This window comes from Balaenoptera acutorostrata, chromosome 4 (assembly GCF_949987535.1).
Source record: "Balaenoptera acutorostrata chromosome 4, mBalAcu1.1, whole genome shotgun sequence".
Lineage (NCBI taxonomy): Eukaryota > Metazoa > Chordata > Mammalia > Artiodactyla > Balaenopteridae > Balaenoptera > Balaenoptera acutorostrata.
The window spans coordinates 94,991,032-95,013,478 of record NC_080067.1 but is presented as its reverse complement, the minus strand read 5'-3'; the positions used below and the strand labels follow the sequence as shown (position 1 = coordinate 95,013,478).

The following is a 22,447-nucleotide window of genomic DNA, read 5'->3' as shown; positions in this document are numbered from 1 at the left end:
AACAACTGGCTTAGACTCTTCAAAAAAATTGTAATTGGGAATTCCCTGGTGGTCCAGTGGTTAGGTTTCCCTTCTTTCACTGCCCAGGGCACAGTTTCAATCCCTGATAGGGGAACTAAGATCCCACAAGCCACAAGGCAGGGCCAAAAAAAAAAAAAGAAAAAAGTAATGAAGAAAGTAATGAGGGAATTGATCCTGAAAAAGTTTTAATAACCAAATATAATGTGTAAACATTGACTGGATTTTGTTTAGAAACATTTTGAACAAATGTGAAAATTTGAAAAACTCTGGTTTTGATCTCTACAACTTTTAAATAATTTAGTAAAAAAATTATATATGCTATAATAATATATATCAACTTTAGAAAAATATTAACACACTAAATTTAGGTAGAGGGAATACAGGCATTCATTGTATTGTTTTTTTCAGTTCTTCAGTGTGTTGTGTTTTTTATAAATTTATTTATTTTTGACTGCGTTGGGTGTTTATTGCTGCGACGGCCTTTCTCTAGTTGCGGAGAACAGGGGCTACTCTTCGTTGCGGTGCACGGGCTACTCATTGTGCAGACCATGGGCTCTAGAGCGAAGGCTCAGTAGCTGTGGTGCACGGGCTTAGCTGTTCCACGGCATGTGGGATCTTCCCCAACCAGGAATCAAACCCGTGTCCCTTGCTTTCGCAAACAGATTCTTAACCACTGCACCACCAGGGAAGCCCCTTCAATGTGCTTTAATGTTTTCCTAATGAAGGTCTGGAGGAGAAAGGGGAAATTTATGGCTTCTCTTCGGGAAACATGCAAGCAAGAAAAGAGTGAAGCGATATTTAAAGTATCTAAAGGAAAAAAAAACTTAGAATTTTATGTTTGGCAAAATTATCCTTCAAAAGTGAAGAAGAAATACTTTCTCAGACAAAAACTGAGGGCATTGGTCACCCGTACATCTGTCTCGCAAGAAATGTTAGAAAATTTTCAGAGGAGGGTGAGGAAAGTGAGTGGAAGGGCTGGAGAAGTTTCCCGAGGGGCGGCGGCAGGAGGCTGCTGTCACTGGATCTTACCCACTTCTTATGTCACCGCGGGACCGTCGCGAAGTCCACAGGCTTCCGCATGACCCGAGCACTCCCACTACCGGCGCAGCCAAGTCGGCGTGCGCCGCCCAGTAATTCCGACCGGCACCGCAACGGGAGCCGTGCAGGTTCCGGAGAGGTGGTGCGCCCCACACCGGACGTAAAGGGGAGAGGACCACGGCTCACTCTCGCCTGGGGCTCCGCCCACAGATACATCTCAGGTGCAAACCCCGCCCAGCCAGGGATCTTTTGAAGGATCATTTGCACAGAAAGCTGGCTCTGCTGGGATGCTTGGACTTGGGAGAGACTGTAAAGGTACCTAATCCGGTTGGGGTTTCAGGGAGGATCGGGAGCTGAGTACTTCAAGAGTTATCTAGGCAAAAGGGGGACGGGAAGGGCTTCCCTGGGTACTGTGGTTGAGAAACTGCCTGCCTATGCAGGGGACACGGGTTCGAGCCCTGGTCTGGGAGGATCCCACATGCCGCGGAGCGACTAAGCCCATGAGCCGGAATTACTGAGCCTGCGCGTCTGGAGCCTGTGCTCTGCAACGAGAGGTCGCGATAGTGAGAGGCCCGCGCACCGCGATGAAGAGTGGCCCCCCACTTGCCGCAACTAGAGAAAGCCCTCGCACAGAAACGAAGACCCAACACAGCCAAAATAAAAATAAATTAATATTAAAAAAAAATTAACTTTGCATTCAAACTTTGTGTTAAACCACATATTTAAAAAAAAAAAAAACGGGACGGCAAGAGACTTCTGGGCAGAAATTGTACGGAGAAAGGTCTTGAGGTAGAGAAAAAGGAGGCTAGACTTGTAGGCAGAGGCAGATTTATAGTGAAGCTAATGAAGCTTAAGTTTCAGAACCTGTCATTTGCACTACCCCTTTCAAGGCTCGGTACCTAATTTTTGCATTAGTTTTCTCAAAGAGGGCCTCCCGAATTGTGTAAGGTTTAGACGCCATAAAACTTGACTCCACATAGGGAGCCAGTGGAAAAGAGGAACATGATCAGATAATTGTTTATAAAAATGATCATCTGATAGCCGATGATCGGAGTAGGTAGGAGTAAGGCGAGGACATCAGATGAGAGAAGGTAATGGTCTGGATTAATGTGGTGGCAGTGAAGATGGAGAGGAGAGAATGGATTCCACTTACAGTTAAGAGAGAGAAGTGCAGGACTTGACTGATTGGCCCTATCTAAAACAGTACCATACTACACCACCAGTTAATAGCTGTCCTTTTGCCCTGTTTTATTCTTTTGACTTATTACCACCTGATATGTATTTTATTTTCTTTTAGTCGGCTAAATAATTTTCAAAAGGTTGAAAACATATCTCTTATAAAAATATCAAATGAACACATGACAAAGATTTTATTCATCATAATAAACTACTCATCCATTATTATCTTAAATAATGAGGGAACCAGTAAGATGATAGGTAAGACTTGTTCAAATGAGAATTTGAGTTTCAGAGATTTAGATTATCAGCCAAAGGAATACTGAAATGAATTTGCTAATAGTTGCAAAAATACTAATATCCTATGAAGCAAAAAACTGTAATTCTGGGAGTTATTTCTTCTACCAGATGGAAATGAATTCCATCTCTACTAGACAAAATCCATTTGCATTACTAGGAATAGGAAGTATTTGCATTGTTCTCAGACAAGAATTATTTGCATTGCTATCAGTTTTCTACAAGTTAGCCTCTACCCCTACAAAGTTGTAAGATAGCTTAGTCAATATAAAGTCAGTCAAAGGTATACCCCAGCACTACAATGAAAGATCACCCAGTAATCCTCTTCTGCCCATTTACAAGTTCTGGACAATTTTTCTGGACATGTCTACCCTCACTAGAATGTAAGATTTAAAAGAACAAGGATTTTGTTTAATTCATTGTTGAGTTATGAGCACCTAAAACTGTATATGGTACATAGCTCTCAATAAATATATATTGAATGAGTGAGTGAAAGATGAGAAAGTAGTGTTATGAGTGTAAACAATTTCTTCAAGAAGTTTGTTACAAGGACCTAGCAATTGTAAGGTGGAAGGAGGTATATGTATAGAGAAAGACCTTTTTTAAAAAAGTTCAAAGACATTTAAATCCAGATAAGGATCCAATGAAGACAGAGTGAATACACCAGAGAGGAGGTATCCTTTTCAAAGGCTTTCACCAAATATGGAGTGTCAGGACCAGAGCCACAATCTCCCTGGGAAGGGCCCCTTCCCACTCCAAGCCTCTAAAAATTGGGGGAACAAGAGAGAGAGGGTTGGACTAGATCAACTATTCTCAACCGTTTTGGTATTGGAACTCCTTCACACTCCTAAAAATTATTGAGAATTATTGATATTTTGTCTATCAATATTTGCCAGATTAAACATTAAAACTGAGTAACTTTTAAAAATATTTTTTCACTAAAAATAATAAACCCATTACATGTTAACATAAATATCTTTATGGAAAATAATATATTTTCATAAAAGAAATTTAGTCAGAAGAGTGACATTGTTTTACAAATCTCTTGCAAATTAATGTCTGGCTTAATAAACCTGGATTCTTTTAAAAAAAAATCTTCAGAAAGAATATAATATAGGGCAGAAACTCAGCTCTAAAGAAGAGTTCTAGAGAAGAAGTAAAAGGAGATAAAATCTTTTATTTTTCTTATTCCTAATTGATCTAACATGTTTGTTCAAAATAAATAAATGGATAAATAAAATGAATGACAGCAATGTTATAAGGGAGAAGTAGTATTTGGAAATACTATATTACAAGGCACTTGCAATACTCATGAATTGCTATATTGTTATTTGAAAAAGAGCTGGGGACTTCCCTGGTGGCACAGTGGTTAAGAATCCTCCTGCCAATGCAGGGGACACAAGTTTGAGCCCTGGTCCAGGAAGATCCCACATGCCACGGATCAACTAAGCCCATGTGCCACAACTACTGAGCCTGCGCTTTAGAGCCCGCAAGCTACAACTACTGAGCCTGTGTGCCACAACTACTGAAGCCCGCGCACCTAGAGCCCATGCTCTGCAGCAAGAGAAGCCACCGAAATGAGAAGCCCGTGCACTGCAACAAAGAGTAGCCCCTGCTCGCCACAACTAGAGAAAGCCCACACGCAGCAGCAAAGACCCAACGTAGCCAAAAATAAATAATAAATAAATTCATTTTTTAAAAAAGACATATTTAAAAAAGAAAAGAAAAGAAAAAGAACTTGATTGCTACTAACCATAGCAAACTCAAGGGCAAGCGCACACAAAGAAAATACAGTAGTGAAAGTGTAATTGATATACAGGAGAGGGGGAAAAAAATGGAGTCCTATAAAACGTTCAACTAAAATGAGAAGGAAAAGAGGGGAAGAAAAAAAAATTCAAAAAGAGGGTGATGAAAACAAATATAGATCTTAATCCATCTATATCAATCATGTTGAACATCAATTTTCTAAATATACTAATTAATCCAGAAAATTAACAAAAAGAAGCCACCGCAATGAGAAGCCCGCGCACCGCAACAAAGAGTAGCCCCCACTTGCCGCAACTAAAGAAAGCCTGCGTGCAGCAACGAAGACCCAACGCAGCCAAAATAAATAAATAAAATAAATAAATTTATTAAAAAAATAAATAAGATAGAATGGCCAAAATCCAAAGCACTGACAACCCCAAATGCTAGTGAGGATGCAGAGCAGAAGGGACTCTCATTCATTGCTGGTGGGAATGCAAAACGATACAGCCATTTTGGAAGATAGTTTACCAGTTTCTTACAAAACTAAACATACTCTTATGATTCAGAAATCATGTTCCTTGATATTTATCCAAATGAGTTGAAAATGTATGCTCACACAAAAACCTGCACACAAATGTTTATAGCAGCTTTATTCATACTTGCCAAAACTTGGAAGCAACCAAGGTGGCCTTCAATATGTGAATGGATAAATTATGGTACATCCAAACAATGGAGTATTCAGCATTAAAAAGTGGGCAATCCAGCCATGAAAAAACATGAAAGAATTTTAAATACATTTTCTGTTGTGAAAGAAGTCAATCTGAAAAGGCTACTGTATGATTCCAACTGTATGACATTCTGTAAAGAGGCAAAGCTATGGCGACAGGAAGAAGATCAGTGGCCTGGAGTTGGGGGGGAGAAAGTATTAAATAGGTGGAGCACAGAACATTTTTATAACACAGTGAAACTATTTTGTATGACACTAAAATGATGAGTATGTCATTATACACTGGTCAAAACCCATAGACTGTACAAACAAAGAATGAACCCTAATATAAGCTATGGGCTTTGGGTGACAATGATGGGTCAATGTAGGTTCAACAACTGTGCCACTCGGGTGCAGGATGTTGATAGTAGAGGAAATGGGGTGGGGAGGAGGGGTGGTATTTGAGAATTCTGTAATTTCTGCTCAATTTTTCTGAAAGCTTAAAACTGCTAAAAAACCAAAAATCTATTAACTAAAATAAAACCAAATTACATTCTATATAGCTAGTACTTGAAGCAGCAGTAACAATCACTTTTTGGTAAACCTAAGTACAGAATCCAGACATTCCCATCTGTACTTAAGGCATCAGGCAACATTGAGGATGGCGAGGACAGAGCATAGCAATCATTGGGATGCAAGTCACTTTAACTGTGGGCTCTCCATCATTTATCTTTTTTTTTTTTTCATGATTACTAGTAGGAGATAGAATCATAATCAAAGACTTCACAACAAACAAAAGTCCAGGACTAGATGGCTTCACTGGTGTATTCTAACAAACATTTTTTTATATTGAGGTAAAATTGGTATATAATGTTATGTTACAGGTGTACAACATAGTAATTCGATATTTGGGTACACTACAAAAGTGATATAAGTCTAGTTACCATCATTACCATACAATTACCCCCCTTCACACATTTCACCCACACCCCACCCCTTCCCCTCCGCTAACCATTTATTTTGTATTAAGACATGGCCCATCTAAAACCAATGATGTTGGTATGTCCAAACCAGGTTTCTTCCTCTTCCCCATTGCAATTAATTTTTTCATAATTTTCTTATTCCTATAAAGCAAGTCAGAAAAAAATTTTGGAAAATGGTTAGAATAAGATAGACCATTACATACCAACCCCTTGAAAATGACCAATAAAATGAGGAATACCCTTCTGGAGTTTGTGAGTAGTTTGCCCCACCACCCAAGGATGGTGGGTAAAAAGATTTTATGTAGTAAGCAAAGGAACAACATTGTCCACTTAATATCAGGGCTCCTATTCTCTAAACTACAATTGGTTCTACTTCCTTTATCTTTATAATCTCCCTTTCCTCCTCACAGCTTCTCCCCACATCCCCTCTCTGTTCACACACACTCTTGGTATTCCCATTAAAAATTAAAAAGAAGAAACAGAGGAGGGAAGGAAGGAAGGAAGGAAGGGAAGACACAAACAAGCTCCTTTGATATTACTGCCTCAACTAACTGCTATCTCCTCTAGCCCAGGTAGTAGAGATCATCAATATGACCTGTTCCTAGTTCTTCACATGCTCTGCTCCAACTATCACCCGACCCTCTCAACATACTCTCAAAAAGGCCGCCAATGGTGTACCAAATTGACATTCCCAGCAACACTGCATTAACCATAATCTTACACGGCCATCTCACTACCAACTATTTCCTTCTGAAACTCTCGACCCATTGCTTTTTTTCTCATTTATCTCCCAACCTCTAACTGCACTTTTTCAGTCTTCATTGCTCACCTGCCATCAATAAGCTGATTCTCTTTTAAGGTTCTTCTGCAGTCCCTTCTAATTCTTACATATTCTTATGTTCAATTTGCATGTTAATGACTCCCAAAGATGTTTCTCTCTAACCCATACTTCTCCGAACACTAGACCCATGTGAAGCATGTCCCATGTATCATTCTTTGCCCTTGAACTGAACTTCTGCCTTTCCTCTAATAAGATAGCATTCTGTTCTCTATACTCCTGCAACTCTTACATTTGTCCCATTCCGCTTCAAATTCTTTGCCAAGGTCATAAATTACATCTTTCCAGAATTATTATAGTAATCTCTTACCCTCCAATATAGTCTCTGTCACAAGATTTCAATCTACTTTCTTAAAAAACAAAAAAACCTCAGGATTTCCCTGGTGGTCCAGTGGTTAAGAATCTGCCTTCCAGTGTAGGGGATGCGGGATAGATCCCTGTTCTGGGAACTAAGATCCCACATGCCACGGGGCAATGAAGCCCACATGCTCTAGAGCCTGCGTGCCACAACTACTGAGTCTGCACGCTCTGGAGCCCATGTGCTACAACTACTAAGCCCGCACGCCACAGCTAGAAAGAATCCCACGTGCCACAACAAAGAGCCCGCGCACCACAATGAAAGATCCCGCATGCCACAATGAAGAGCCTGTGTGCTGCAGCTAAGACCTGATGCAGCCAAATAAATAAATAAATATTTTTAAAATATATAACTATAAAAAAATAAAAATAAAAACCTAATTTCCCTTCACACCCATCTTGCATCACCTCCATCCAATTCTATCACCAAAAGCTGAATTTTGTGCTCATGAGTTCCACGTCTATATAAAACCTAAGGCACTGCTTATGTGTATGCACAATGTGTATTTCCTTGAGTGGAGAAGATGTTGTTATCATTATTTTCTCAAAGAAATCTATGTCCCAAAAGTGACTGAGAAACTATGACCCACAGGATAATATGAGACCTTTAATATAGATACAAAACCTTCAATAGTCTGCTCCTTTCCTTCCCAGACTTATTTGTCAATATAAGCTTCAATCATATTGGCCTATTTGCAATCTCTAAGCAGGTCACATTCTTCCATTTCCATGTATTGGTAGGGGCTGTTTCGACTACCAAAATGCCCAAATTTTTACTTTCTAACTGGTAAACTCTTCCTCAGTACATGTAAGCCCTTCTGAAGTTTCCCTAAGTCACTGCAATATAGGTACTTTCCAGATAGTTTCATAGCATCTCTTACTCATTTTCATCTCAGCATGCTACATGGGTTTTGTTTTGCTAATTTTTGTATTCCCAGCTAAGTATCTGACATACGGTAAGAACCTAATTTTTTCTTTCTTAAAACAGATCTCTCTAAAATTGAGGCAGTTAAGGTCTTAACTTGTCAGCTACCTTGTTAAGGTTGCTAAGAAGAAGCCACGTTTATCTGAGTTTTAATCCACTGCTAAATTATTTTTGCTTCCTATTTTTGCCTGATCTATATGGCAAATTAAGAAAACAGCATGTTTGCCCTCTGCCTTCTCCTACTAAAGTTTCCAGAAACCCATCTAGACATCTATTGTTCTGGGTGTCATATTTAGAAATATACTTAAGGATTACCTCTTAGCACATTCAGGACATAACATATTATCTTCTAGGTCTGGGGATGGGAAAGTGCAGGCAGGTAACATGAAGAGAGAGATCATCCTCCTGGGAGTGTTAGGCACCCAGGTCTGACCTGCATGGAACTGCAAGCGAACCCAACCTTCTGTGTCTGCCAAGAGTGGTCTGCCATGGACCACACACCACCGGACACCTAGGCAAGGAAAAAGAAGCAAATATAAACTGCTATGATCAGGTAACAGTACCCCAATCCAATCCCTCAGTGAGTCACTCTTGAATCAACTGACTGAGAAGCATGAAAAATGTAGACCAAAAGACACTGTAATCTAACTTCACAAACTACATAGCACAGAGGACAATAACAATTAACTTTTGGAAACCTTGCTTTGTGTCCAGGATTTTGCTAAGTGACTTACATGTATTAATACATTTATTCTTAAGAACATTATTAATATTTACCTTCTATTTACTTTTCTTATTTACAGGTGAAGTAAGTGAAGCTTACAGTGTTAAAATGTCATAATTTTCCCAGAACCAAAACAAGGATCTAGGTATTCTGATTCACAGCCAATTTGCCTAACCATTACATTGTACTGCCTCAACTATAGAAAACAGGCAAAAGGATCCTTTTTTAAAAGTCTAAGGAACAATCTAATTGGGGAGATGGGATATTTGAGAGACAACAGAGTAGTAAGTCCTATAGATATCAAGTGTCTGGAATTGAGAGAAAGGAGCAATCACTGTAGGCTTAAATATCTATAAAATCTCCCCAGTCAGACTGTAAAATAAGAGTAGAGATTACCACGCTCTTGGATTGGAAGAATTAATATTATTTAAATGGCCATACTACACAAAGCAATCTACAGATTTAACATGATCCCTATCAAATAACCCATGACTTTTCACAGAACTAAAAAAAAATCCTACAGTTTATTGAACCATTAAAGACCCAGAATTGTAAAAGCAATCCTGAGGAAAAAGAACAAAGTAGGAGGCATAACCCTCCCAGACTTCAGATAACACTACAAAGCTGCAGTAATCAAAACAGCATGGTATTGGCACAAAAACAGACATATGGATCAATGGAACAGAATAGAGAGCCCAGAAATAAACACACACACTATGCTCAATTAATCTTTGACAAAGAAGGCAAGAATATACAATAGAGAAAAGACATCCTCTTCGGCAAATGCTGTTGGAAAAGTTGGACAGGTGAATGTAAATCAATGAAGTTAGAACACATACACCATACACAAAAATAAACTCAAAATGGCTTAAAGACTTAAATATAAGACATGATACTATAAGAGAACATAGGCAAAACATTCTGTGACATAAATTGTAGCAGTGTTTTCTTAGGTCAGTCTCCCAAGGCAAAAAAAATAAAAGCAAAAATAAATAAATGGGACCTAATCAAACTTACAAGCTTTTGTACAGCAAAGAAAACCATAAACAAACAAACAAACAAAAACCTTATGAACTGGGAGAAAATATTTGCAAATGACGAGACCGCCAAAGGCTTAATTTCCAAAATATACAAACAGTTCATAACAAAAAAACAAACAACCCAGTCAAATAATGGGCAGAATACCTAAATAGACATTTCTCCAAAGAAGACGTACAGGTGGCCAACAGGCAAATGAAAAGATGCTCAATACCACTAATTATTAGAGAAATGCAAATCAAACCTACACTGAGGTACCACCTCACACCATACAGAATGGCCATCATTAAAAAGTCTACAAATAACAAATGCTGGAGAAGATGTGGAGAAAAGGGGGAACCCTCCTACACTGTTGGTGGGAAAGTGAATTGGTATAGCCACTATGGAGAACAGTACAGAGTTCCTTAAAAAACTAAAAACAGAGCTACCATGTGATCCAGCAATCCCACTCCTGGGCATATATCTGGAGAAAAACATGGTTCGAAAGAATACATGCACCCCAGTGTTCATTGCAGAGCTGTTTACAATAGTCAAGACATGGAAGCAACCTAAATGTCCATTGACAGATAAAAAAGATGTGGCACATATACACAGTGGAGTATTAGCCATAAAAAAGAATGAAACAATGCCATTTGCAGCAACATGGATGTACCTAGAGATTATCATACTAAGTAAGTCATTAAGAGAAAGATAAATACCATATGATATCACTTATATGTGGAATCTAAAATATGACACAAATGAACTTATCTACAAAACAGAAACAGACACACAGACATAGAGAGCACAGACTTGTGGTTGCCAAGGGGGAGGAGGTGTGAGAGGGATGGATTGGGAGTTTGAGATTAGCAGATGCAAACTATGATACACAGAATGGATAAACAACAAGGCCTTACTGTATAGCACATGGAGCTATATTCAATATCCTGTGATAAACCATAATGGGATAGAATATGAAAAAGAATGTATACATATATGTATAACTGAATCACTTTGCAGTGCAGTAGGAATTAACACAACATTGTAAATCAACTATACTTCAATAAAATAAATTTTAAAAAATAAATTTTAAAAGAGTAATTTAAAGAGTGTGGCTAGGCACACTCCTGTATCCCAGTAGGTGCTTGATAACTGCTGAATGAAGAGGAACTAAAAGGATGAGTAGGGCTTCCCTGGTGACGCAGTGGTTAAGAATCCACCTGCCAATGCAGGGGACATGGGTTCGAGCCCTGGTCCAGGAAGATCCCACATGCTGTGGAGCAACTAAGCTCATGCACCACAACTGCTGAGCCTGCGCTCTAGAGCCCACGAGCCACAACTTCTGAGCCTGAGTGCCACAATTACTGAAGGCCACGTGCCTAGAGCCCGTGCTCCGCAACAATAGAGGCCACCGCAACGAGAAGCCCGCTCACCGCACCGAAGAGCAGCCCCCGCTTGCCGCATCTAGAGAAAGCCGCGCACAGCAACGAAGAACCAAAGCAGCCAAAATTAAATAAATAAAATAAATAAATTTATTTTTAAAAAATTAAAAAATAAATAAAAGGATGAGTAAGTCTGGGATGCTGCTAGCTCATATGGCACATTAATGAAAATTAGAAAGAGGTGTCAGCTTTGGGGAAGCAGGTCTCCAGAGACAGCTCCGTGGCTGGACAGTGCTTTTGAACATTAGTAAAAGGTGCCCATTTTTCCTCACATAAGGGAGTACAGCTGGGGGAGCAGACAGTAGGCCAGTTTCAGCTCCCAGTCTTTTTGTTGGCTGGGTCCTTTGTGTAGTGAACGATGTGCCTTACCACACAGGTCAGTCCTGAATAAAAGAGGATCCAGAGACTTCCCTGGTGGCTCAGCGGTTAAGAATCTGCCTGCCAATGCCGGGGACACTGGTTTGATCCCTGGTCCAGGAAGATCTCACGTGCCTTGGAGTAACTAAACCTGTGCACCACAACTACTGAAGCCCGCACACCTAGAGCCCATGCTCTGCAGCAGGAGAAGCCACCGCAAGGAGAAGCCTGCGCATTGCCACAAAGAGTAGCCCCGGATCGCAGCAACTAGAGAGCGCCTGCCCGCAGCAACGAAGACCCAACGCAGCCAAAAATAAATTAATTAATTAATAATAAAAAAAAAAAGAGGATCCAGAACACCTCTGGAAATGGGGTGGAGAGAGGAAAAGAATTCAAGCCACAAAAGAGAATGACTTTGTGCTGGCCTGAGGTAGGGTCTGATGGAAATGAAAACAGAAATATCAAAGAGTGGAGCAGGAATTGGAGAAAGATGGGGCTAAGTTATTCTCGAGATTTCTCAAGAGGACAGGGGCCCCAAATATTTTAATTATTATTGCCTACTTTTAGGATACCAAATTGTATTTCATAAGCCTCACAATCATTCTATGAAGTAGAATAGTTGAAATCTTCATTTTATAAATCAGGATACCAGGGTTTCCGCTGAGTAACTTGACAGTGTCACATACCTAGGAAGTGGTAAGACGAGGGTTTGAACCATGGTCATTTTAATTAATTCTTCCAATCCAAGAGAAAGGGGAAGACCTCAGGCTGTGGCTGACCACATTACCAGGTTATGCTTTCTTCCCACCTGGGATCTGTGCTTAGTGATGAGAAAGTGTCCCCACTCAGCCACCTGGCTCAGAGAGCCATTCAGGCAAAACTTGGCTATCTATCAATCACAAGATAAGCCCTCTATGAACCTAACATCCCATCTGCAGATATTTTAACTAATGCTTTCCCTCTAACTACCGTCAGTATTGGACTAATAAAAGTGTGCCTTCTTTCTCTGGCATGGTAACCATTCTTTAAGTTTGATCTTACCGGAAGCTTGCGGCAGAAAGGACTCAACAGAGGTAGGCAGGGGACGTGAATTTACAGACTTAGATTGAACGGCTCTTGCAGCAATTCTTGACCATGCTGCCAACATGGCTGCCTGAGCCGAAGTTATCACTTCAACCATGTTAGTCCTTTCCTCATTCTCACTCATCTTCTTTTTCTGAACACTTGCTCTCTTGGTCACCATCTTGTGTTTCCCTGGAGATGACTGCAATCTGGCCGCCCGTGATGATTCAGGAATATTCTGCAAATGGAATTCACGATGAGTATGCAGTGAAGCGTCACTGCCCCAAGGACATTTGGGTTGATTTTATCATTCTTCATACATTGACCTGTGTACGTCAGTGTGGGAAGGGTTTAGGAATGTTAGTTCCCTCAGAGCAGTGGTTCTCAACTGGGAGAAATTTTGATTGTCAAAACTGTGTATAGGGGGAGGGAGATCACTGACACATTGTGGGTAGAATCCATGGATATTTAGGCTACTAAACATCCTAAAATGCACAGGACAAGCCCCAGGACAAAAAGAAATTAATTGGCCCGAAATGTCAATTGTCTTGGTTGAGAAATCTTGCCACCATATAGAGATGGTGGAGAGAAGGAAAAATTGACAATCAGAACTTAATCACCACACTCCTCACTCACCTGATCTTTTTCAGGATAAGCATGTTTCTGGAGTCTCAGATAAACCTCTATTTTCTAAGGAAATTAAGAAGGGAAATAAAAATTAAAAGCTGCAGACTTCCCTGGTGGCACAGTGGTTAAGAATCTGCCTGCCAATGCAGGGGACACGGGTTCGATCCCTGGTCCAGGAAGGTCCCACATGCCGTGGAGCAACTAAGCCCCTGCACCACAACTACTGAGCCTGTGCTCTAGAGCCCCAGGGCCACAACTACTGAAGCCCACATGCCACAACTACTGAAGCCTGCGCACCTAGAGCCCATGCTCCACAACAAGAGAAGCCACCATAGTGAGAAGCCCGTACACCACAACGAAGACCCAAAAATTAATTAATTAATTAATTTAAAATTAATTAATTAATTGATTGGTTGGTTGATTTAAAATTAATTTAAAAAATTAAAAGCTGGCAGAGCTCCCATACTTGTTCCAAGCACCAGAGATTCCCACCAGTGCACTCACCTGACCATCGGTACTCAAATTAAGTTGTTGGCACCATTTCCGCAAAGTGTCCCGACTCACATTGTTAATTGGAGGCAATATGGTTGGCAAGGGATAAATTGGTTTACTACAACTAGATTTGGAGCAAGCTTTGAACTGTTCATCTGTTTGAGGAGGATGAACTGAGAAAAGAAGAGAACCAAAGTAGTAATAATGTAATATTTGTAGATTCTTTAAAATTTTACGAAGTTCTCACTTATTTCTCATAACCCAATTTGTACATATACATATCAACTATTTTTCCTCATCTTACAAATAAGGTAATAGATTCAGGAGTTAAAGGACTTGCCCAAGATCACACCACCATTAAAATGGCAGACCTGGGACTCAAATACACATTTTCAAATTCTAAATTCCACTTTATTTACACTACATATAGCAACCTGCTTTTTGCAGCCATAAACAACCACCTGGATAGAACATTATATTGGATTGCTCCTCCAAAATGTCTAGATGTTGGAGCACAAAATATCTGTCCCTACAGAAATAATTAAAACCACCCCATCCAACAATGGTCCTCCATTCTGTCAACCTGCCTCATTTTTCTCTACAGAGAAAATGTACCTTGTCTCACATCACTTTGCTTAGCTTAACTTATCACTGTCTACTTTATCTGGAAGTCCTCGTTATTTGCCCCCAAAATAAAATCATTCTGAAAATACTTATTCAATGCCTTCATATGAAGCCCTGATACAAAGGGTCATGATATTAAGAGCCGCTAGATATTTGATCAGTAATTGCTCACTAAGCAAAAGACTAGATGCTTTTCAAAATGATTTAGTCTCCCAAATACCATCTGATCTTATACGTGGAATCTAAAAAGGCTGAACTCAGGAATGGAGAGTAGATTGGTGGTTGCCAGGAATTGGGAGTAGGGGAAATGGGAAGATGTTGATCAAAGGGTACAAATTTTCAGTTATGAGTAAGTTCTAGGGATCTAATGTATAGCATGGTGACTACAGTTAATATTATAATGTATGCTTAAAAATTGAGAAGAGAGTAAATCTTAAAATGTTCTCACCACAGTGGGGGAAAAATTAACTGTGTGAGGTGATGGATGTGTTAATTAACCTTATTTTGGTAATCATTTTGCAATATATATGTACATCAATCATCACCCTGTACACCTTAAAATTACACCATGTTTTATGTGTCAATTATATCTCAAAAAAGCTCGAAATAAAAGAAAAAGAAAAAAGCTCGGAATGATTTGGTTTTCATAAGAAGTATATAAAAATGGAAAGAAGATTGAGCTTCATGGGTTGGGAATTTGAGCTCACATCTAGCTGCCCCATGAGGTCATGCTCTGTCCAAAGCACTCCACATGCCTAGTTTTTGTGTCTTTTTAAAAGCAAGACAGTAATGGTGCTTAGCAAATAAGCAGTATAGTATGAGAGTTTGAGAAATCTCCTACCACAGATGATCAAGGTGAGATTTAAGCTGGGTGTTGCATAGTTAAAGGACAGGGGAAGAAGAATCTTACTTTTCCTGGGCTTCCAGAGCTGGAGGAGCAGCAAACTGAGCTCACCCTGTTGTTCTCATACCTTGATCGTCTGGACTCAGTGACTCCACTTTGACTTCTGAAGTTGAAGAAACACTTGATTCCGTTTGATGGTCTTCAACAATTTCCTCATTAACTGGAATCAATGTAAGAACCATATTTTCTTCACCCAAGACCTCTTCAAAGAGATTCTGGAAAAGCAATGGTCAATCACTGATTCTCATTTAATGCTGTACCACTAAAATGTTTACTTTCATGGCACAACTAATGAATAAGAGAAGGCAATAGCTGGATGGAAAGACTGAGATTCCCTGAATTTGATATTGATTCACAGGCCCTTTATTAGATGAGAAAAACAACGAGGAAATGGGCAAAAGCAGACTTACATGTGGATGATAAAAGGAAATGAAAGCATAGATCTTGGGTTTGGGGAAACCATTTCCTTCATGGCCTTCCTCTCCATCAGTTAAAACACCAAATACTTTCATTTTATCTCCTAAATCTGTGTAGAAGGTGTTTCTGCCTTTTCATCTTCTGTTGTGTGATTCAAGTTATCAACCCTCACCAGCAGGAGTAGTAATCTCCTGTTATTCCAATCCATTCTGGCTCCTTTCTGCAGACTGCTCTCCTGCTTGTTTAAAATACTTCAGTTAAAAGACAAAACTCCCTGGTGTAGCCTATAAATTCTTGAACAGCCGGGCCCCTGCCTGCCTTTCCAGCTTCAGAGCCCTGAGCTTTCTGAGCTTCAGCCATACCAACCTTGTTTCAGCCCCACGACCTGAGGGGAGCAAATGTATCTGTCTTAAACTCTCCATTGCTATCGCAGGGCTTACACAGTGCCCAGCACAGAGTGGACACTCAGTGTTCTTTTAACAATTTCATGAATGAAAGATAAAGTGGATAGGTAGGAAGGAACTGATATTTACTGGTTTTGTACAGTCCACATGCACTGTGCTAGGAGCTTTTTGTATTTCTCATTTAATCCTATAACATACTTGTAGTAATTTATTAGTTTTCATATTTTAGAAATTAGGCAACTGAGGCTCAGAAATTAGATGACCAATAACATAGAGTCACATATGCTTAAGTTTCTAGCTTTTCCTCTCCAATCCAAGGGTGAATAAACTCCATTCCAGCTCAATTGTAATATTCTCTTCTCTGAACAGCTAAGTGGATCCGATGCGGCCACGCCCGTCCCACCCCACCCACTACCGCGCCGCTCCGCCCGCCCCTCCGCCCCCGGTTTAAATCTCTTCAAAGACTTCCCCTTGCTCTGCACTTAAGCTTGCAAAAGGGATTTTGCATTTGTACACCACTTTTTCAAAGCACTCCAGGAAACACTTCACTGGTCAGCTTAAAAAAAAAAAAAGGACATTATTGGGAGAGTATTATTCCACTCAAGAGGTAAGCAGCTATATGACTTGCCCATAATCATATACTTCATATTGGCCCATTCAGTTCTCTAGCCCGGTATAGTGGCCCCTGCAAATACCTATGAAACCTACTCAATTTATTTTCTCCTCTAGTCCAGGACTACCCAAGCCTAGTCAGGAAACCCTTTGGTACCAAGGCCATTGGGAGTAGGTTTGCTTCTTATTCCTGGGGGAAATAAACCAACTAGTAACGTCACTTTCTGACCTTATCCACGTTACCCTTTTCCCTTTCTTTTTACGGCAGCTCTCCATTTCTTTACCGTTTTACCTTGCCCAGCTACAACATGTCTTTCTACAAAATAAATATCTTACTTTGAACTAGGAACAGAAATATTTAGTTTCTCCTTTTTTACTTTCACCCAAGTTGTACACCGCAATCACATGAAAGAAAAGTAATAATTTGCTTGCAAAGGGGGGAGATTCTCAGATAGCGATTTCTTACATCCAGAAAGAGGGAAATATAAGTGAGCTCTAGAAAGGCTTTAAAAAGTGAATCTGTGGGACTTCCCTGGTGGCGCAGTGGTTGAGAATCTGCCTGCCAACGCAGGGGACAGGGGTTCGAGCCCTGGCCTGGGAAGATCCCACATGCGGTGGAGCAACTAAGCCCGTGCGCCACAACTACTGAGCCTGTGTGCCACAACTACTGAAGCCCGTGCACCTAGAGCCCATGCTCCGCAACAAGAGAAGCCACCGCAATGAGAAGCCCGCGCTCCGCAACGAAGAGTCGTCCCCACTCGCCGCAACTAGAGAAAGCCCGTGCGCAGCAACAAAGACCCAACGCAGCCATAAATAAATAAATAAATAAATTTATTAAAAAAAAAAGTGAATCTGTGGGAAAACAAACGAAATTCAAACCAAACTTACCTTCTCATAATTTGGGTGTGCCATTCCAAGGAACTCTCGGAGAAAGGCAGAGCCGGCGATGTTAAGGATATCTGCAATTTAAACCTCTTACCCTGAGGTTTCTAGTCCAATTTCTCCTTTTATAAGCAAATGTCTCCTACTTCCTGTTTTCCAGAAGAGCTGTTTTCCTTCCTCCTCTTTTTCCCCCTCCCTTGTTATCTGACAGTGTGATCATTTCATCAGTTTTATACCCAGGCTTGTCTGTTAGGCGAGAGTTAAGTTATTGGGTAATTAATATCACTCCTGATTTTTAAAAAAAATTTTGGTTTTAATTCCTTTAAGGTGAGACTTAGGTGAAAATTGAAAATGACAAACACTTGTTGACAAGTTACAAACAAATAAACAATCTTTGTAAACAATATTGGTGATAGATTGAATGATGCTTTGTGGAGGGAATAGAAGTTCAAAGGTATTTTATAACTGATTTATGCCCATGGGTGTGTCACTCACTGGGAGATTAGATTTAGATTGTAGGGACTGGATAACATGATCTCTCCTGGATCTAGCTCTAAACACAGATTTTAAGCCTGCAATAATGGCGAGCTGAGTAGAAGGGAAAGGTTTGGCTATTCAGAATAAGAACAGCAGGAGCCAAAACGCTAAGGCAAGTGATGTACTAATAAATGCAGGAGAAAGAACTGCAAAAACTTGGGAATTGCTGGGGGATAATGTTGGGGGCAGGATGTGATGAGACATGAGACTGGAAAAGTCACAGACGTTTTCATAGGTCACTCGAAGGAGCCAGAGTCTCTAAGGGAAAATATTCACAAACAGTATGGCAACTCTGACATTCGTTGGTCTCACAATGGGCTTTCTCTTCCCCTAGGTAAATGGTCTGGTCCATCAGTCTCAGGACCCAGGGAGCCAGGGTCAGTTTAACTTAAATACTATATTATATTCAAAGTGCAAGGGCTCTGCCTCAGTTTGCTGAAGAGCTGGTTGGAAAATTAAACTATGAGACACCACCCCAGACCTTCAGAATCAGATCCTTAAGGGCAGGACCCAGAAATCTGTGCTTCAACCAGCCCTTAGGGTTGTTCTTATGCTCCTAAAAGTCTGTAAACATTGGCTAGGTCAGGGTGTGACCAAATGGTTTTGGATTAGGCAGATAATGCTTGGAATCCTGGCTCCTCCCTTCCAAGATGGAAACTGAATTGGCCCATAGAGATTCAGCCAAGAAAACACTCCATCTCCCCACTTGGGTGTGGCCCCAACTTACAGGTTTTTTCTGGATGATTTAGAAGGGAGTTGACCTGGTAACCTGAACAGATTGATTCCAGTGCCTTAGGTTAGGATGGGACTTCAAGTGGGAAGACCATTCATTGCCATATTTCTTTTCTTAGCATTTATTACAACATAATTATCTTATTTATTTTCTTGGGTTTTCCCCTCTGCTTTTTGAAAATATTATATTATGGGAAAGTTCAAACATATAAAAGCAGACAGTTCACAGTGTATACCTATATCAAATCATCACAATGTACACTTTAAACATCTTAGAATTTTGTCAATTATACCTCAATAAAGCTTAAAAAAAAGAAAAAAATAATAAAAGAAGACAGTAATATCACCAGCCCTCATGGATCCATCATCCAGCTTTGACAACTATTGACTCCCAGCCAATCTGTTTTCATCTGAACCACCACCTATTCCCCCTCCCTTCGGTTATTTTAAAAGAAATACCAGACTTCATAGCTTTCATTCATAAATTCGGGGAAAAAAAAAAGACTTTTTCTAACTATAGTTACAATATCTTTTTCTTATCTAAAAATAATTTTAAATAATTTTTTAATATTATCGCACTGTTCAGTCTGTTTAAATATCCAGCAGTATTTAAATATGCAATTATCTCATACTCTCATTTTCTTGTTTTAACAATCTGTTGGAATCAGGATCCAGATAAGGGCTACACACTGTGATTAGATATGTGCCTTAATATAAAATAGATAAGGACCTACCGTATAGCACAGGGCACGCTTCTTAAAACTCTGTAATGACCTATATGGGAAAAGAATCTAAAAAACAGTGGATATGGGAATTCCCTGGCAGTCCCGTGGTTAGGACTCTGCACTTCCACTGCAGGGGGCACGAGTTCAATTCCTGGTAGTGGAACTAAGATCCCGAAAGCTGCGCAGCATGGCCAAAAAAACAAAACAAAAAAGAGTGGATATATGTATGTATAACTGATTCACTTTGCTGTACAACAGAAACTAACACAACATTTTAAATCAACTATACTCCAATAAAAATTTTTTTTAAAAAGGATATGTGGGCTTCCCTGGTGGCGCAGTGGTTGAGAATCCACCTGCCAATGCAGAGGACACGGGTTCGAGCCCTGGTCTGGGAAGATCCCACATGCCGCAGAGCGGCTGGGCCCGTGAGCCACAATTACTGAGCCTGCGCGTCTGGAGCCTGTGCTCCGCAACAAGAGAGGCCGCGACAGTGAGAGGCCCGCGCACCGCGATGAAGAGTGGCCCCCGCTTGCCACAACTGGAGAAAGCCCTCGCACAGAAACGAAGACCCAACACAGCCATAAAAATAAATAAAAATTTAAAAAAAAAAAAAAAAAGGATATGTGCCTTAAATTTTCTTTTCTTTTCTTTTTTTTTGGCCACGCTGCACGTGGGATATTAGTTCCCTGACCAGACCAGGGATCCAACCCCGGGCCCTAGTCAGGGAGAGCACGGAGTCCTAATCACTGGACTGCCAGGGAATTCCCACCTTAAATGTTCTTTAATCTGTAAATTCTCCCTCCATCTTTTATTTTCCTCACAAATTTTGTTTTTGTTCTTGTTATTGCTTAAAGAATTGTGTGAATTTCCTGTAGTTTTATATCTAGGTTTTGCTAATTTCATTTGTACTTCCACTTCAAGCTAGTCTTCTATCCTCTGCATTTATTGTAAATGAGCTTGATCAGATTCAGGAACTTCTTTTTCCTTTTCTTTTTTTTTTTAAGAACACTCTTTCCCTTTCTCTTCACTCATTTGACTCCTCATTCTTTAAACTGATTTTTAATTCAAGTATATCTGACATATAACATTGTGTAAATTTAAGGTGTACATGTTAATTTGATACATCTGTATATTGTAATACTATTGCCATTGTAGCTATAATTAGCATTCTATCCTGTTCTTTAAGTGTAAATGCCAATTTCTTGTAGTGACCCTAAAAGAGTTGACTCCTGTTATTCTCTTACTCTTTTTCTTCATAGAATTTCTTTAAATCTGTTGAAATTTTGATTGTTTAACTTCATCTCCCCAGTTAGACAGCAGGCTCCAGAGAGCAATGGTCTAACCTAGAGCATTGCACTGTATCTGGCTCAGAACAGAGGCTCAATCGATGCTGGTTATTCATTCTGCATCAGCCTCTATTCCCTGCCTCCTACACCATGCCACCAACTCCCTTTTGAGTAGATGGTCCTCTCTGTGCTGCTGCGCTAATGCATATGCTGTAAATGCTGATAACAGACTGACCTGACTCTCTCCTGTCAGACTGTGACATTGTGAAGTTCTCAGACTCATCTTTATTCTTCCCATGCTCAGCTCAGTGTCTGGTTTAGAGAAGAAGGCTCTTAATTAGGCACAACAAAGGACTCAAATCATATTACGCCAATTTCAGTTTAGGGCTCAGTATATACCTCAAAGCTGAAAAGCAGCCACTAAATGGATGTTAAGCTATGAAAAATAACCTAGACTGTAGGGTAGAGATTTTAAAAAGAAAAAAAATTGTTTATGGATACTTGGATTCTAATATTTATTCCAATAATAGAGAGTAGTTCTGAAATAAAAATGCATTACCTATTTCAAATATATTTTATTTACCATATTGCAAGTTAAATATTTAAATACATTGTATTTTTTTGTTTAGATAAATGTTTTTCAAAAGTTTTTCTTTTTTTTTTTAAATCAAAGGAACATGCTCTGTAATAGTAAATGTTTATGGAGCACCAATATGTAACAGATAAAAGTGGAGCAACTCTGGTTGAAAAATAAAAAACCATAAGACACCCCACAGAACCCTCAGGTGCTGAGAAACAGTTTGGAAACTATGGTTCGGTATCACTCTCAGGTGGAAGGGACAGCTACTGAGTTCTTCAGTTTTCTGAGGAGGAAAATAAAAGATGCACTCTGAAAGATGTTCCCAACTTTGCCACAACCTTCATTTCAAGAAATTCCCACTTCCAAGGACTACTGAAAATTCATTTCTACTTTAGAGCGGTAGTTAGAGATCTTCGTCTTCTGATGGAGAATAAATGAGCATTTTTGCTTTTTTTTTTTTCTGAAAAAAATATCTCTTCTCTATCATGAAGCAACAGTCACAATTAGGAGAATCTTAAATTCAGAATCCAGACAAGTAAGGTCTATCCTCTGTTCTTTATGACTCAGAAGATGTGGTTAGGACAGAGCATGGCAGTCAGGGGAGGTGAGGTGGGAAGGACACTTTTTGATGAATGGACAGGGAGTTGATTTGGCTGTAGATTCTCCAATAATAGTTGCAAATTTAGGCCCCACCAGCAAGTGACCTTGGCCAGTCAAACCAAGTCTTTTCTCATCCTCCTCTTTCCATATTGAATGCATATTGCATTTTCATCAAGATCTGTTTCCTATGAGACAGATGGAATGTATGTGAAACATGCTGGAGTTGGAAAGCTTAATTCATGTTGTCCTCTTGAGGTGGCTGAAGACTGGTGCCAAGGACTTTTGGACCCCGAGCAATTGCCACTGTATAAGGATTGTGGGTGAGGAAGGAAG

General features: G+C 39.9%; 1 protein-coding gene across 1 annotated transcript; it reads right to left on the bottom strand.

The window, feature by feature from the left end:
- Nucleotides 1–5,999: 5,999 nt before the first annotated feature.
- DPPA2 (developmental pluripotency associated 2) lies at nt 6,000–17,681 on the bottom strand. The gene is made up of 7 exons (XM_007187167.2): nt 17,658–17,681; nt 15,404–15,551; nt 13,821–13,981; nt 13,326–13,379; nt 12,669–12,927; nt 8,403–8,598; nt 6,000–6,108 (listed from the first exon to the last, which is right to left on the bottom strand). The coding sequence occupies exons 1-7, from the start codon at nt 17,679–17,681 to the stop codon at nt 6,000–6,002; spliced, it is 951 nt and encodes a 316-aa protein (XP_007187229.2).
- Nucleotides 17,682–22,447: the final 4,766 nt, after the last annotated feature.